The 17,335-nt window shown below is 35.6% G+C and overlaps 1 protein-coding gene across 2 annotated transcripts in view; it reads left to right on the forward strand.

Annotated features, from left to right (window-relative positions):
- Positions 1–17,335, forward strand: part of LOC136027362 (neprilysin-1-like) — a 159,578-nt gene that overhangs the window by 11,177 nt on the left and 131,066 nt on the right. The window contains exon 3 of one of the 2 annotated variants that reach the window (XM_065704529.1): positions 2,541–2,641. In XM_065704529.1, coding sequence (XP_065560601.1) covers positions 2,541–2,641 — 101 coding nt within the window. Of the gene's footprint in view, positions 1–2,540; positions 2,642–4,476; positions 4,563–17,335 lie in introns of those variants that run through there. The other variant, XM_065704530.1, reaches the window with a different exon arrangement.

Genomic DNA, 17,335 nt, shown 5'->3' on the forward strand with positions numbered 1-17,335 from the left:
TATGATAGATAACCTCGCTAAAGAATTTCTTGACAGGCGGAAATTTGTCGATAACCTAACAATTGTTGAAACCTTGTACCGAAACTTAGTAGTAGTACTATTTGTATAGCAATTTTATTGAAAAGAATCATTTTTATATAATAGCACAACAAAAGCAGAGTTTGCGAGGATGTGCTAAAAAAAAGAGTATGGAGCATGAGACCATTTACCTAAACCAACATGAAAAATAAACAACGAAATGCTACATTATAAATTATAAAACCCCAAAGCTACACATGAAAGATACAGAAAAATAACCCACTGAAAATATAGTTAATCTGTTTCGAAAGCATACCTACCGAGGAACTCCACACGTAAATCGCATTTAAACTGATTAAAATTACCATTATCCTTAATATCATTTACTAAAGCTTGGAGAGTTTGTTCCAAAGCTTGGAAGCTCTATAAACAAGAGAAAAAGAAGACCTACTAGAAGCAAGTCGAGAAACCTGAATATTTCCTCGCATCCGAGTGTCGTGTTCGTCAACATTTGGCCTCTCATAAAATATACCTGCAAAACAATCTGGAAGGCCCTCATTATGATACTTATATATAAAAATCAAAGTATAAAAATCAAGCAATCCGGCTGGAGGCATTATATTTATTTCACTTTAGACCGGCCTCATGGACTCCCGGCCTCATGGACCCACACAACAAAAACTCGAATAGCATTATTCTGGATTACACGGTAAGCAACCCTATGAGTATCCACAATGATATTGCAGATGACGCTGCGGTCTTAGACATGAGATTAAACCCCTCTAAATCTATGATAATGCCAATATGTTTCCTTAAAACCTCACCCCTTTTCCTCAGTCCTATCCCCCCAGATATTTCTGTGCCTTCCTTTAAATTACTTGGGGTTACAATTTCCTCTAATTTAAAGTTAGATATCCACGTTAAAGATATTGTCCATAAAGCTAATGCGTCCATGTCTCTCCTTAAGCTCTTGAATAAATTTAAGGTCCTCCCTTCCCATTCTTTGCGAATCTATGCTTCCCTTTTCCGCCCGCATCTTGAATATGCATGTCGAGTTTGGCGTCCTGGCGTCTCCCGTGATGAATCAGAAAAAATTCAATCCATCCAAAAAAGAGCCTTGAGAATAATTTTTAAAGAAGCTATGGTTCCATACTCGCTCCTTCTAAAAAGATCAAGCTGGAAACCCTTGAGCACAGGAGAGGAACGTTGTGCCTCCGTTTTGCAAAAAAAATTGCAATAATAAACCTTCGCACGGAAAACATTTTCCTCAAAAGACACTCCCCATCCAGACACCGCCTGCCACGTACTGTTTCTGAACCCGTCCCTATCCTGTCCCCCTTCCGATGCTTAACCTCCAGGTACGAAAAAACATTTGTCCCCTTCATTACTGATAAAATAAACCGCTAGTTTTCCTTTTTTTTTTCTTTGGTACTGGTGATACCCAAGTTTTATGCTCGTTTGAGTCTTTTGTTCCTTCCCCTTTGTTTATATGTTATCTTTTAAACCTTTTTCACGCTAATTTTATCTCACTCTTTTTTAGTTTTGTTTTAGTTTCGACCTTTTTAACTTTCTGATATTTTGCCGCTTATTTTTTTTTTTTGACTAATGAATGGCTTTGCCTTTCTGATTTTGTTGTTTTTAGTATTGTTTAGTCAGTTTTTTAGTTTATCTTTTTAGTTTATGTTTTTTAGTTTATTTAGTATTTTCAGTTAGGTGATTCGAATGACTAGAAATCTAAAGTTTTAGTTCTCTATTTGATTGTTCTATTTTTATGATTTTTTTTATTTTTCTGGTTTTATGATTCCGAAATGCGAGTTCGGTCCTTTGGGGCTTGTGATAAACATTTAAAAAAATTAAATATCTTATCTCCTTATCTCTCCAGTAGTAGTAATAGTGATTGTAGTAGTAGTAGTAGTAGTAGTAGTAGTAGTAGTAATAGTAACTATTTAGTTGAAATAGGATATACTAGACAAAAAGTTTGATAATGAAAACAAATTTCTGATCTTTATTTTCCTCAACCTCTGAATTATTTCCATTAACTGCCATGTTTTTATTATTTTATTTTTGAGTTGGTTTGGTAAAAATTGCCGTTATTAGCAATTAAACAAAAAGTAGATTTAATCCTTAGCTTTAATCAAAATTACAAGAATCGGAAAAGTAGGTTGATGAGTATATTGCTTAAATTATTACGTTGTAAATAAAATATTTTCTCCAAAAATTGTCATCATTATGCACAGTTGTTTTAATTTAATTCATTTCTAGTCTTAAAATTAATGGATTTTTGTACATAAATTAATTTTTGTTTGGTTGTTGGTAGCAAATTATTGATGCAGACTTTTGTTTTTTTACATATGTAATTACTTTGTAAATTTTATTATGCCACTGCTTTCAGAAGAATCACACCGTTTGTTTGAATTGTTTTTTCTTTGATTAGATATGAAAAAAGATATTGTGGTTAACGTCAGTTTTTATCGAGTCTAATGATTTCTACCATTTAAATAATTCTTTAATTTATATTTCAGGACTAAGTTAAGAAATGTTCTTCTTATTTTTCTGGCATTTACGGCTATATTTGGAGCATTAATTCTGATTGGCACAATTTATCCTTTATTGCAGTCTTATGGTGAGTAAGTTATCACTATTGTTTCGATTATATTAATTCATTAATTTAATTTTGTTTTAACCCATTATATAAAAAAATAAGTTTTAAAATTAAGATTAAGAAGATTAGGTAACGAAGAGATCGATCAAGCGGACAGCTTCAGTTACCTTGGTAGTATTATTAATAAAGACGGTTTGTGCAGTGTAGATGTTAAAAGTAAAATAGGCAAGGCCCAAGGTATTTTTCACAGTTAATTTTTTTTTTGAAGAATAGGAAGATAAGTCAGCGAACCAAGATTGGAATATTGGAAGCTACAGTTATGAAAGTAGTCAAATATGGTTCTGAAGCATGGGTGCTTCGAAAATCGGATAAAGATTTGCTAGATGTTTTCTAGAGAAATTGCCTACGGATTGTTTTGGGTACCCTACTGACTGACCGTATTTCAAACAGGAGGCTGTACAAAAAGTATGGTTCAATCCCAGTAAATAAAAGTAAGTAACAAAAAAAGTAAAATATCGTGATGAGCTAGATTCCATTCAGTTGTTCTACGAACTCCATGATATGAAAAAAATAATTCAACACCAACACTTTTGCTTAAAGAAACCTATAATTGTGTTCGAATTAATTCTGCAATACGGAGATGAAGGGGTCTTCGCAAGCGTAAGAGTTGCCTGTCAAATATTATTAGCGATTTCAGTGTTGGTGGCTAGTAATGAGTGATCATTTACTTTAGACCTTCGATCCTCCAGAGCCAGAAATGGTGCATAGGGCATCTACGCAACCTTGCCACACATCACGGAGCTGAGCTACATTCCTGACGTCCTCCCGCTGAGGTTGAAGAGACATCTCTCTTTTACTCAGATTCTGTTCATTCTGCCATTGCAAGGTGTGTATTAGTAAACCTCTTTTGCGTCTCCCTTCTCGACACCACCCATAATATGTATATGGGAGTCGATCCCCTGGCATACGAAGGACGTGGTCAGGGACTTCCATCTCCTACGTTTCAGAAGGTCATGATCTAATGGTCGAGTGTTCCGTCGCTAAACTTCTTTGCTCGTGACCTTTTCCTGGCATGATATGTTCAGTATTCTTCTAAAGTATATATTTTCAAATGCTAAGACGCGTTACTCCAGTTGGAGATTTAGGTTCCAGCATTCACTTGCATAGAGGAGAACGGCATCACATTCCTACTCATGAGGCGGAGCTTCAAGTGAATAGAATATTTCTTACTACGCTAAATTAGTTTTAACTTATTAAAATTCGATGTAGTTTCTCCAATCCTCCTCTTCTTTTCGCTAGCTATTTCACCATTATAATCAGTGCGACTCCCGCGGTACTTAAATTCATTGACTTGTTTCAAGGGGGAGAGTCAGATGTAGAAATTATGTTTGTCTTACTTACATTCAGAGTAAGCCCCACTTTTCGGCCTTTTCATCCATAGCGTTGAGTAGTGGCGTCGTTGGAGGGAGGGCAAGGAGGGGCAGTTGCCCTCCCTATATTTAGGACTAAAAATATAATGTATTAAGTAGCTTTAAAATTGTTGGTCGTTTTAAGTGTCAAATTTGCTCTTTACTTTAAGCAGATATAAATTTTTTAATTAATTCATGCCCATTTTTGAAATAAGGAAAACGAGAAAAATAGGGTCCATTAGAATTCAAAATGTGTTTCACATTTATATCATTCCAAATATACTGCCTTTGAAACCTTATCATCAGGTAAAATGTGAGCCTAGTTAATGACGAAATTGAAAATTGTTCTATGGTTTCTGTTTTGCCACACCTATTCAGGTCAATTTTTTCCCTGATATTTAAGGTGCTTTTACTTTCTCAAATTGGTCAGTTCAAGATTAGATTCTCTTGTTTTAAAACTTTCTAAAGGGGAAATGAATACACTCTTTACATCTGCAAATAGGACAGAAATAGAATCATTGAAGAATAAGAAGGTAGATATACAGTGAATGTAGTTTCCTGAATGAAAAAGAAATCATTGAAAAAGAAAATAAGACTTTGTACTTTATATGATTATGCCCATATTATAACTGGATAGGTCAAGTTGGTTGTCGTTTGGCCATGGAATTTGGTGGAGAGAGATCCGCCCCAGGAATCCTGTAATTGTTTTAATTTTTATTTCCAGGATTTAATTGAAAATCTGATTCTCTTATTTGTCATTGAAATGCCTAAAAGAGCTGATAACATCCTATTCCTTGCGTTCCTGATTTACATGCAAACCCATAAACTAAGAGCTGTCCATTTGCATAATAGCATGATGACTTCTTGCTATTTTCACTTTTCTGAATATTTTTTTAACCAGCTCTAAAAAAAAGAATTGACATACATGTGCTAATAATTATAAATGAAATTTGTTGCATTTCACACAACGCCAGCACTACTTTTGTGAAATTTATCTCTACATCAGCATGCTATAAAAATTTCTGCTGAGAATATATTAAAGTGAAATTAAACAAAATGTGAAATTTTTCTCAAAATTTATAATTTTTTGGAATATAGAAATAAAAATGATATTCAGTCTTACCCCCTCTGGAAATGTATGCCCCCCATGCCCTATTTTCAGAAGAATAACTTTAGTGCAGTTTTTGTAGAATTCGTCTTTTTAAAACAAAGATACAAATGTGTGATCATTTACTTTAGACCTTAGATCCTCCAGAGCCAGAAATGGTGCATAGGGCATCTACGCAACCTCGGAAGGGAATTTTTAAACTCTAGGAGTCAATTTTCCCTCGCGATTAGCATCCTTGGCAATTTTTAATTAATTAAAAGTTTCTGCTACAATTATGCCAAGAACTGTTCAGATTTTCTGGATATTCTTTGTCAAACAGCTCCCAACGGATACGTTAATAATTCTAACTTTATTTTTCGAATAATTTAAAATTTGAAATATGGTCGCTATTTAAATGTGAGGAATGTGCCACAATATAATGTAGCATAATCTGTGGTAATACTTTGACTTATTTTGTATTTTTATTTAGACAACGCTATTGCGCTTTTGTTTCGGCTTATGTGGCCCGCTGATATCAATGCTATTTATTAATGTAAATCGGCAAACCAAAACAATAAATAAATTTGATAAAAAATCGTAAGTACTATCTCAATAAATCACGCTTATTAAAAGTTTAGTACAGCAAATTAAATCTTACAGAGTTGAAATCCGTTCAAAATTACGAGCAAATGATTAGCGTGATACCCGGGGCTATTAGAATTAAGCTTGGTTCAATTATGAGATTGAGAATCATGTGCTTTGTTTGGGTGTTGGGGGAAGTGAAGGGGGGTACGTACTGCAGCATTAGCGGTATAATCTGACCTTAAAAGCCGAGTGTATACGACATTAACCTTCGCCCACCCGAAAGCTTGTTCCCGAAAGCAATTCTACCAGGATCTTTGTTGTCAGAAATTTAAAATGGTTGCACTTATCTTTTGCTGGTTATATGCAATGTTGAAACGTATTTTAAACTTAAACATTTGCAAACAGAACTCTGTTGTAGAGGTCGCAATGGTTTCGGTCGCGGAGACGATCTAGAGTCACGCAGAATTTCTGTCCATATGAAGAATCCTATCCCTCTTCGACCATCTGAAATTCTGAACTTTTTCAACAAAATTTTCTTTTCATCGAAAATTTTTACTAAGTATTCAAACTCTGTCAAAAAATTTAATTACTATATAACATTTTAATTCTTGGGCAGAAAAAATGAAAAAGGGGAGCACTACCCGTGCATTAAAAATTGCTGATATACGCAATTTAACAGTAAGAAATTGGGGGTTTATGGTATCAGTAACCTCGGTCGCATCTTGGCTAGGCCTGGGCATGATTTGGAAAACGATAACAGAAACAAGTTTTCCCAACTAAAGAAAAGAGTAATCTTAAAACTTAGGCCGAAATGAACAGAAATTATTCCACATATGTTGAGGGCTGCCGCGTCCTCAACCTTTCGCTGTTTGCGCTACGTTACGTTTATGTTTGACGTTTTGTCGCAATTTTCCAACGACTGCTCAAACACGAGGGCCGTTGAATTGGAATAAAACACTTTTTTAGAGCACTAAAAGCTTTAGCGAACAGACAACAAGTGGAGTAGGGGAAAGCCCTGCCCATACACAGAACTATCTCTGTTCATTTTAGTTCTGATGTTGTCCCTTACTTTCAGCAAAGAAAGGTCTCTTTTTTATCAAATCTCTCTAGAAAAGGCTGCTATGATCTGTCATACTTGTGGAATCAAAAAACGTGAATGAAGTTTCTCTTTGACATTCCATCTATAGTGTTATAATCCTTGTTGTGCACAACAAATCGTCTGTGAATACTAAAAGTAGTACTTCTCAGTCAAAGTAGTACAATTATTATCCATTTTTTTCATCTTAATGAGGGTAATGCTTCAAGAAAATTTGGATAAGATTAAATCAAAATTTTGATTTTAACCAAAATTCATGTTATCAACTAAAATCAGAGGCATATAAGATCCCTTGATTTGTTAGGTTATTCCTTCTAACTATATCCTCTCTTACAGATAATTCCTCTAATTATATCCTCTCTTACAGATAATTCCTCTAATTATCATGTATAACGCAGGAAGTTTCCTGTTTTGGTAAAGATCCCGTTTGGATTAATTTAATTTTTCTTTTGTTGCTAAGTTACCCGGACAGTAAGATTATGCCTCTTTTTTTTTTAGGTGTTGATTATAGGCACGTATTCAAGAAAATATTCTGTGGTTGGGCCAAATAAAAAAAAAATCGTTAAACTATAAGGAATGTATACAAAACTCTGGGGAATATCTTTAAAATCAGGAGGCTCTTTTATGGGGAGAGGCGCCTTTTTCGGCTGTTAAATTTTGTCTGCATAACTATGTCTAATTCTATCTAATTAAAAGAGTTTAATACAATTTATTCTTTATCTTTTTTAACAACCATCCGGAAGTCTTTGGAAATCACTAATCAGCTTAAGTTTAAACCAGGAAAGAGAGTCCCAAAACCCCTTTGTTCAGAACCAGGAAATCGAAAATGATAAGAGACTCTTTTTTCCGAAGGAATCTTTGTTCCTTGAATTGTTAGGAGAAAAGACCAAATTGGCCTCTTAGTTTATTCCAATTTAAAGATGTCTGTAAGGTAAGGTACTGTTTTTGATTGGTTCCCTAGGTTTTCGTCCCAACTCTTTAATAACGACTCCTTTAATGAAGGACCGTTTAATTAGAACAGTAAAAAGCTTTTTTTAATACTAAAAAACTTCAGCGTTAAGAGCGAGGCATTGAGGAGGGGGTGACCCCTTTCGTATGTGCAATAATTTATGTTTGTTTCAAGTTTTGATGTTGCTCCTTACTTTTGGTTTAAAAAACAGATTTTTTTATTTAATAGCTTCAAAGTGAGAAGATGAGTAGTATCAAATTCCATGTCAGTAGTGTTATATACAATATTCCGGCGGTCAGATTCCTGAGGCCCTTAAGATAGGGACAATACTCCCATGAAGACGTCCCTTGTTTGGGCACTATAGCTTGCCCATAATCCAGAGGTCACACCTGAGACTTGTCCTACTTAGATATCAGATGAAACTATAGAAGGTACATCTCTTTTCCATACTTCCAAGAGAATCTCATTTGCATATAGCTGTGAGGGCCTAGCGACCAGCAATAGCAACCAGATCCAATAGAAGGCTGGATTTTGAATGTAATTCATATTGGCAAGAAAGTAGAATTCAGATAGAGAACAGTTTGAATATACTCTAGATCATCAGATTTTTACTGGGCAATACATATCAGCAAAAACGAGTGGTATGTTTACACTATTAGAAGTTGATAGTGGAGCTGGTAACAGTAATGATACAAAGGCTACAATACCAAACGTAGCAGTAGAAATTACAAGAGGATCTCGACCAAGTCTTGAATGGGATAATATGTGTACAATATACATGATATCATTGAGCAAATTCAAATTGGAGGAGCAGTTATGTTTTACAGCAAAACTTAATATAATGTATATGCATATATTTCAAGCTGCTTTAAATGTAATAGTGAAATATATTGAGGAAAATAAGTTGAATCAGTAAGTATGTAACAAAATGTTTCTAATCGTATATTTTTTTCCTTGGTAGATATTTTTAGTAGGTTACCGTTCCTCTAGGAATATTGTTGAAGTAGAAAGAATCTTTGTTTGTCTGTAGTCAGCTGTAAGAGTGTTAGGATTCAGAAATTGATGGATTTGAGAAACATGAAATCATGCGGAATCTTATGATTTTGGAACAATGTTTGATTCTAGATGATGATTTTATAGAGTTATCTCTTCAAAGGAAAATATCAAACAGTTCGTGGTAACGAACGGATAAACGTGGCAAGGAGCGACCCGGCTCAATACTAACCGAAACTCTAAAAAATTAAATGTTAACACCAATATGTACATCAAACAAATCAGATTTTTACGCTGATTTTATACGCTGAATATATAAGTTTCATCAAATTTTGTCTCATTCATCAAAAGTTGCGAGCCTGAGAAAATGTGCATTATTTTCAAAAAAGGGGGAAACACTTCCTAAAAGCCATAGAATCTTAATGAAAATCACACCAACAGATTCACTATATCAGAGAACCCTACTGTAGAAATTTCAAGCTGCAATCTATAAAAATATGGAATTTTGTATTTTTCAAACAGTTCATGGTAACGAACTGTTTGAATCGTGGTAACGTTACATCAAAAGGATTGCATTTTAATGCAGATTTTAAATATATAAGATTCATCTAGTTTAGTCTTACCAATCAAAAGTTACGAGCCTGAGAAAATTTGCCTTATTTTAGAAAATACGGGGAAACACCCCTAAAAGTCATAGAATCATAACGAAAATCACACCATCAGGCTCAGCATACAGACCCGTCCTCGATGCCTTGATCTTTACGCTAATTTTTTTTTGTTATTTGAAAAAGTAGAGTTGTGAGAAAGTCAAACTTTAGCGTAAACAGCGAGGCGTCGAGGAGGGGACAATCCCTTTCATATACGGAATAATTTCTATTTGTTTTAAGTTTTAATGTCGCTCCTTACTTTCAGTTGAAAAAAATGTTTTTATTTAATTGCCGGACGAAAGATCACAAATGCGTGTTTATTTTTTATATGTTTGTTGTTTTTTCCCCAGGGTGTTTGCATCGATCCAGTGGTCCTAGAATATCGTGAGAGGGCTCATTCTAGCGAAAATTAAAAGTTTTAGTGCCCTTTTAAGTGACCGAAAAATTGGAGGGAAACTAGGCCCCCTCCCACGCTCATTTTTTCCAAAAGTCATCGGATAAAAAAGTTCAAGATAGCCATTTCGTTTAGCATATTCAAAAAATCTAATAACTGTGTCATGGGGACGACTTAATCTCCTACTGTCCCCAGGGGAAGGGCTGCAATTTATGGACTTTGCCCATTGTTTACATCTAGTATTGGTTATTAGGAAGCGTACAGATGTTTTCAAGGGATTTTTTTCTGGTGGTGGGGAGGTGGTTACGTGAGAGGATCCTTCCACACAGGAATTTATCATGGGGGAAGAGAATTCCCATGAAGAAGGTTCTGGATTCTCCAGTATTATTTAAAAAACAATGACAAATTAAATAAAAAAAAATTTTCAACTGAAAGTAAGGAGTAACATTAAAACTTAAAACGAAGAGAAATTATTATGTATATGAGGAGATTCGTCCCCTCCTCAATACCTCGCTCTTTACGCTAAAGGAGTTTTAGTAATTTCAAAAGAGCTATTTATTCTAATTAGACTTTTTAAGTAATCAAAAATATTAGAGGCAACTAGGCCCCCTCCCCTGACCCTTTTTTCTCAAAATCGCCTGATCAAAACTTTGAGAAAGCTACTTAGACAAAAAAGTAAAATTAATTTGCAAATTTTGTTTTAATTATTCATATACAGTGAGCCAAAATCAAAACCTGCGTTAATTTAAGCAAATTCAGAAATTAAATAGAAACAAACAAGTTTTTTCAACTGAAAGTAAGGATCAACACTAAAACTTAGAATGAACAGAAATTTTGCGTATATGAGGGGTTTCTTCCTCTCCTCAATACTTGGCTCTTTACGCTAAAGTATTTTTAGCAATTACAAAGAGCTACTGATACTAATTAAACGGCCTTTTTTGATTCAGGGGTCATTCCTAAGGAATTGGAAAAAAATAAAACTTTGGTGTAAAGAACGAGGTATTGACGAGGGGGCGAACCCCCTCATATACGTAACAAAAATATTCAAAATGTAACTAATAATGAATAAAAAAGGTAATTCGATTCCAGTACCTCATAAACCCCCATTCCCCAATCCATGTTTTGTTTTATTGTTAACCTATATATTTTATTGTTTTAATCCATCCCTCTTTGAATAAGCATATTTCACTGTTAACTAATATGTTTCTACTGTCCTTTTCACGTTGGCTTTAAAATTATTATCTTCCATATGACTTTCATCAAAAAGCTAAAAATCTTTCTATTCGATTGTTTAAACCCAATAGACTCTTCAATAGACCAGTAAAATAACCATTAAGAATAATTACCCTGGTTTAACACAGCTAAGGCCTTTAGATCCACAAATTAGATAGATAAGTTCAAACCCGACAAACTAGCTCAGTATTCTTAAAATATAAACTTGATATATGAAAAATTTGTATTTTTGAATTACTCAAAGGAAAAATAAAATAGGTAAAGTATATATAATTCTTAATTACTTATATTTGAAAATCGCTTGCTCATTTATAAAGCTGTTTCAAAGCTGATACTGTTACCTTGTAAGCAACCAGTATATATACAAAAAAGTCGCTAAACCAATTCCCAAAATCAGTGTTTTCCTACTTCTGCCTATCTGACATTTAACTAGGACAAGCCTCTAACGTGATCTCTGGACTATAGGCCAGATATAGTACCCAAGTAATGGATGTCTTCATGGGATTGTTGTTTTTATCTTTAGAGCCTCGGGGTCTTACCGCTAGAGTATTGTATATAACACTACTCATGTCCCTTACTTTTTTGTGATCTTTATCGTAGGATATATCACAGGGATATTTTACTGACAAACTTTAATATAAACAAAACAACATAAAAATGTAGTTATTTTCTACCCTCCTCCTCAAATATTTTATCATGATAGGTATCACGAAACCTAGCTGCTATGCATCAGCTCTTATAAGAAATTAAATAAAAAAAAATGCAACTTCAAGTAAGAAGCAACATTAAAACTTAAAACGAACAGAAATTATTCCGTACATGAAAGGGGTTGTCCCTCCGCAACACCTCTTTACGCTAAAGTTTGACTCTGTCACAACTTCACTTTTTAAAACAATAATGAAAACTTCAACGTAAAGAGCAAGACGTTACGGAGGGACTTTTGAAAATTCTAGAAGGAATTCATGTCTCAGAGCTCTTATTTCAAATCCCGATCAGATCTGTTGACATTGGGGGGAGCTGGAGGGGGAAATCAGAAATCTTGGAAAACGCCTAGAGTGGAGGTATCGGGATGAAGCTTGGTGGATAGAATAAGCAAATGTCCTAGATACGTGATTGACGTAACCGTACTGTATTCGCTCTCTTTGGGGGATTTGGGGGGAGGGGCTCAGTGATTTGGTGAGTTTGGTGCTTCTGGACGTGCTAGGACGATGAAAATTGGTAGGCGTGTCAGGGAGCTGCACTAATTGATTTGATTAAGTCGTGTCCCCAGATTCGACCATCTGGGGGGCTAAAGGGAGAGGAAAATTTAGAAAAAATGAGGTATTTATAACTTATGAGTGGGTGATCCGATCTTAATGTATTTTGATATTTAGAAGGACATCGTGACTCAGAGTTCTTATTTTAAATCCCGACCGGCATTAAGCCTCTGATTTTCCTTTTAAATCAATCTATTGATTCTTAGAATTTTGTTAGAGCTCATACCATATGAGCTCTTGGCTCTTAGCTCTTCTTGCATCGTCACAATTGCCATATGAGCTCTTAGTTGTTGTTTGTTTAATTTATGTTTGTTTTTTGTTTCGTTTATTCTTTAATAGTGATTTCAGGTCATTTTGAGTCTGAATTATTATAGGAATTTATTTCTGCTTTTCTTTCAAGGAGGCACACTCGTGCCTCTATAAAGAGGCGACCCACGACAATGTTAAGCGATCTTCGGTTCCAGTGGTCGCAGAGGTATGGGGAGGGATGCATTTCGTAGCCCGAGCTCCAACTAAGAAACCTGCCAAATTTCATCCCCCTCCAACTTTCCTTCATGGGGAAAATCTGGCCGAAAGTTTCGACCCGTCAACCCCAGCCCCCCTTTAACGTTGTCCGATCGGGCTGAAATTCACAAGTTAAGGTCCCCTAGGGCCCAGGAGCTTATCCGCGAAACTTCAGCTCGATCCGATAACTCCCTCCCTGTTTTCCAGAAACCACGCATCACTTAAATTTCATTTTCTTTTTTTTCCTCGACGCCTACAGGTCACAGCCGACATCGGATCTGGGTGTACGAAGACTCATTCGATGCGGAATTCTCCGAGTAATTTTCCTGGACAGTTTCGTAGGAAAATCTTAACCCCCCGAAAGTTTCGACCCCCCAACCCCACCCCCCCTTTTAACGTTGTCCGATCGGGCTGAAATTCACAAGTTAAGGTCCCCTACGGCCCAGGAGCTTATCCGCAAAATTTCAGCTCGATCCGATAACTCCTTCCCTGTTTTCCAGAAACCACGCATTAGCTACTTAATTAACGCATTTCTCTCCATAAGATCCCATGTTAATTTGAAATTTTTAAAAATTATAGAGAAGTTATATTTACACATATGCAAGTGATTAGCTCAGTCGGTAGAGCGTGGGACTTTTAATCCTCGGGTCAAGGGTTCAAGTCCATTACGGGCGGTTTTTTTCACAATATCAAAAAAATTTTGATAACACCTGGACAGCTTATCATTTGAGAGATAACAGAATATTAGCTTCTTATGAGCAAAAGAAACATTTCGGTCATTCTATCTATTTTTTTTCTATTTTATACAATGATTTAAAAGCGGGGGGGGGGGCGGCAGCCACCCAAGTTCCTCTCCTAATTCCTGTACGAGGAGTACAGGAATTATTAAATTACATCCACCATGGATTGTAGAAAAACGTACAGAAATAATATGAAAAAAACTTCGTTTTCTTAAAGAGTTAAAGAGGCTGCGTCCCAAAGTCGAACCTTAAAACGTACAGGAATTAGAAGAGGCAGTTGGGGGCTGCCGCCCCCCAAACCCCCAGCTTTTAAAGACTCTTTTGTACAGGTTTTTTGTTTTTTTGCTAACCCCCCACTCTTGGCTTCGGAAAGGCCCTCTTTTAATTAATAAAAAATTGAAATGAATGAATAATGGAATAACTTCGAAAAATGTTAAACACAAGAGGACAGGAGAACCATTGCGCCGAAACTAGTAATTAGTAACAATGAAGTCCCCCCACAAAAAAAAAACCTGTACAAAAGAGTCTTTAAAAGCTGGGGGTTTGGGGGGCGGCAGCCCCCAACTGCCTCTTCTAATTCCTGTACGTTTTAAGGTTCGACTTTGGGACGCAGCCTCTTTAACTCTTTAAGAAAACGAAGTTTTTTTCATATTATCTTAAAGTTAGGATTACTCTTTGTCTTTCTTTGAAAAACTTCTTTTCCAATTTGTTTTTAAATTAATTAAATAAAAAACATTTTTTTTTCACTGAAAGTAAGGAGCTATATTAAAATTAAGACGAAGAGAGATAACTCTGTATACGAGGGGAGCTGCCCCCTCTTCAACACCTCGCTCTTCACGATAAAGTCTTAAAGTTTTTGTAATGCTTTAAAATGCCTTGTAATGCTTGTAATGCCTTGTGTTTCAGGAGTCATTCTGAAAGAACTGGAGCAAAAGTCAAACTTTAGCGTAAAGAGCGAGGTATTGAGGAATGGGCACCTCCCTTCATATATGGAATACTTTCTCTTCGTTTTGAGTTTTAATGTTGCTCCTTACTTCCCGCTTGAAAACTTGTTTTTTTAAATTTAATTTCAAATTGTTTTTAAAATAATGTCGGAAAATATGCTTCCCCCCTCATAGAAAATTACCCCCAAGCCAAATTCTTCCATGGAGAGTTATTCCCACATAAACTCACCCTCTGGACAATCGCATCGTTGCTGAAAATTCACCGGGAAACTTTTCTACGGACAACTGCGCCTGGAAAATTCCCCTTAGCATACTTAAGAAAAATAAAAAGAATGTCGTATTGAAACTCTGGCAAATTCTTCCGGTCTTTAGTCTCCCCTGGAAAGTTCATCCCCGTAAACTTTTCTACCCCCAGAAAAATTTTCCCAGTGGAAATCCCCCCTGAAAAATGTCGGTATACTTCCCAATATCAGATATTATAGGTAAATAATGGGCACATTTCATTACTTGAAACCATGCTCCCAGGGCCTTTGGGGGGCATAACACCTCTAGAGGCATAATTATTGGACCTTTCAACTATGCTGAACAAAATGGCTATCTCAAAGTTTTAATCAAATGATTTTGAGAGAAAAGGGGAGTAGGAGGGGGCTAGTCACCCTCTAATCTTTTTAGTCACTTAAAAAGTGCACTAGACATTTTCGCTCTCGAACTAGACATTTCACTATTTCCGATTGAATGAGCCATCATCCAATCTTCTAGGACCATTGGTTCGACATGGTCACCTCTGGAAAAAATACCTAAAAATAAACACGCATCTATGATCGTCTTCTGGCAAAAAAAAAAAAAATAAATAAAAACTCCCCACTTTTACAGGATACTCCCCCTTTCACAAAAATCACACAAATTTTCCGAGATTCTTAGTTTTCGATGGGTAACATTAAACTTAATGAATTTAGTATATTTGAAATCAGCATGTTAAGTCAATTCTTTGATAATTATATTGTTATCAAAATTCCACTTTTTGTGAGTTTTGGTCACCATTGGGTCGGGTCTCTTCGTTACCGTGAACGGTTTGATTCTATTATACGTATTTTTGACGAGCCTACAATGTACTTGATTAGGGTTGATTACACTGGCATACAAAGGTAACATAGCAAGTCTTCCCCGGCAGGTGAGAAGTACTGACTTGAATCTTGATTCAATAAAAGTATACAAGTTAAAAGGGGAGACAATATTATATGTCCTAAGTAAACAAATATTCATTTATTTACAAGAACTTGAATACTAGAACTTGAAATATAAACCTGTGAATACCACGGAATACTTTATGCTGTCCCCACTGCAAGGGCAACTATTTATATTTACGTAGAGTGAGCGCTTTATAAATATCATGGTTTATGTGCTTCCATAGATCAAAGCAAGTGCATATGTCTCCCATTTTGTTTTCCAACTATTTGGAGAGGGTTCACTTGATTTGAAATTTAAGGCTCTATTGCCTTTCCTAAGTTTAAGTGAACAAATATCTAAAGGAACTCAACCAGCTTCTTTTGTGATCTTTGTGCTGCAAGCACACCCTTAGCTTAAATGTCATATGATCAAACATTTAACATAGCCGTTTTAATCAAGAATGTGAAAATATTTAAAAATAGTCCTCCAGGGTTGATATAATGGATGTATCCTACGGAACAAGGGTCCTAAATTATAAAACAACCGCTTTCAAAACATAGACTTCATAATTACAATCTAGCAAATAGGTGATCATGTTACACCATTTTGAAGTCAGAACCGTGGGGGACCGACAGACAGGTTACAACTCCTGAGACTCATGATCCCTAGGGATCATATAAAAAATGGTCAAGGGCGATTCACTATTGGATATTGAAAATTAAATAGATGTATAAGTTATGCTACAAAATTAAATTTGAAGAAACTTAAATTCACAGAAAGCACCAAAACCACGCAATACTTAGCTTTGCCAAAAAATCTTCCAAACCCGCTGCTATTGCTGGTAAAGACCTGACTCCTATCACAACTGCTCCTACAACAATTACCCCTCAACAGCTCATGGTCACTGTTTTTCCCCTACCACGACTGTTGCTATCACTGCCAATTTTACTTCTACCATAACGACTATTACCAGGACTACTACTGTAACATCTACCCTTATTGTTACTACTCCTACCAAATTGCTCCTAGTTTAACTATTTCTACTATAATTAATGTTCTCAAGACAACAGCTATTACTATTACTACTACCCCTAGTACTCCTACAAAGGCTTCTCCGACAATGCCTACTGCCATCGCCAGTGTAAAGACATCAAAAATTCTACAAGGACACCAGTGTAACTACCACTTCTATAGTTACTACTATCACTACCCTACCATAGTAATCGTACCATGACTGCTCCAGGTCACGGTGGTATCCAACACCGACTGCTTCTACAACGAGTTTTTTCTAACACGACAATGATAATTCTGAAGGATTTCGGCACCTAACTCATCGTTTTCTTTCTGGGAGAGGGGTCTATATGTTAAAGACCTTTTGTAGACATTACGTACCCAATAAGTGCTTTGTTTCGTATATTTCTTCAGACTTGGAGGGGAAGCTCTAACTTAGAATTTCACCCAGAATGACCTAGTGTTTCTGTAAGTTCGTAGCTATAATTTTCTATTCTTCTTCAACAAAATGTGTTAACCTACTGTCTTTAAAAAAGAAGAAATAAATCTAGTTGCTGTTTAGGCAGTCTTTACCCAGCTGCAATTTTCTAACCCATTTCATAACCTTATCCATTAATCTTGCCTAATTATAATCACAAACCATGTCTAAGATTTAAAAGAGGATTTTGCCTTTTATTCTCGTGGCTTTCCAAGAGTAATT

This window comes from Artemia franciscana, chromosome 5 (genome assembly GCF_032884065.1).
Source record: "Artemia franciscana chromosome 5, ASM3288406v1, whole genome shotgun sequence".
In the NCBI taxonomy this organism is placed as follows: domain Eukaryota; kingdom Metazoa; phylum Arthropoda; class Branchiopoda; order Anostraca; family Artemiidae; genus Artemia; species Artemia franciscana.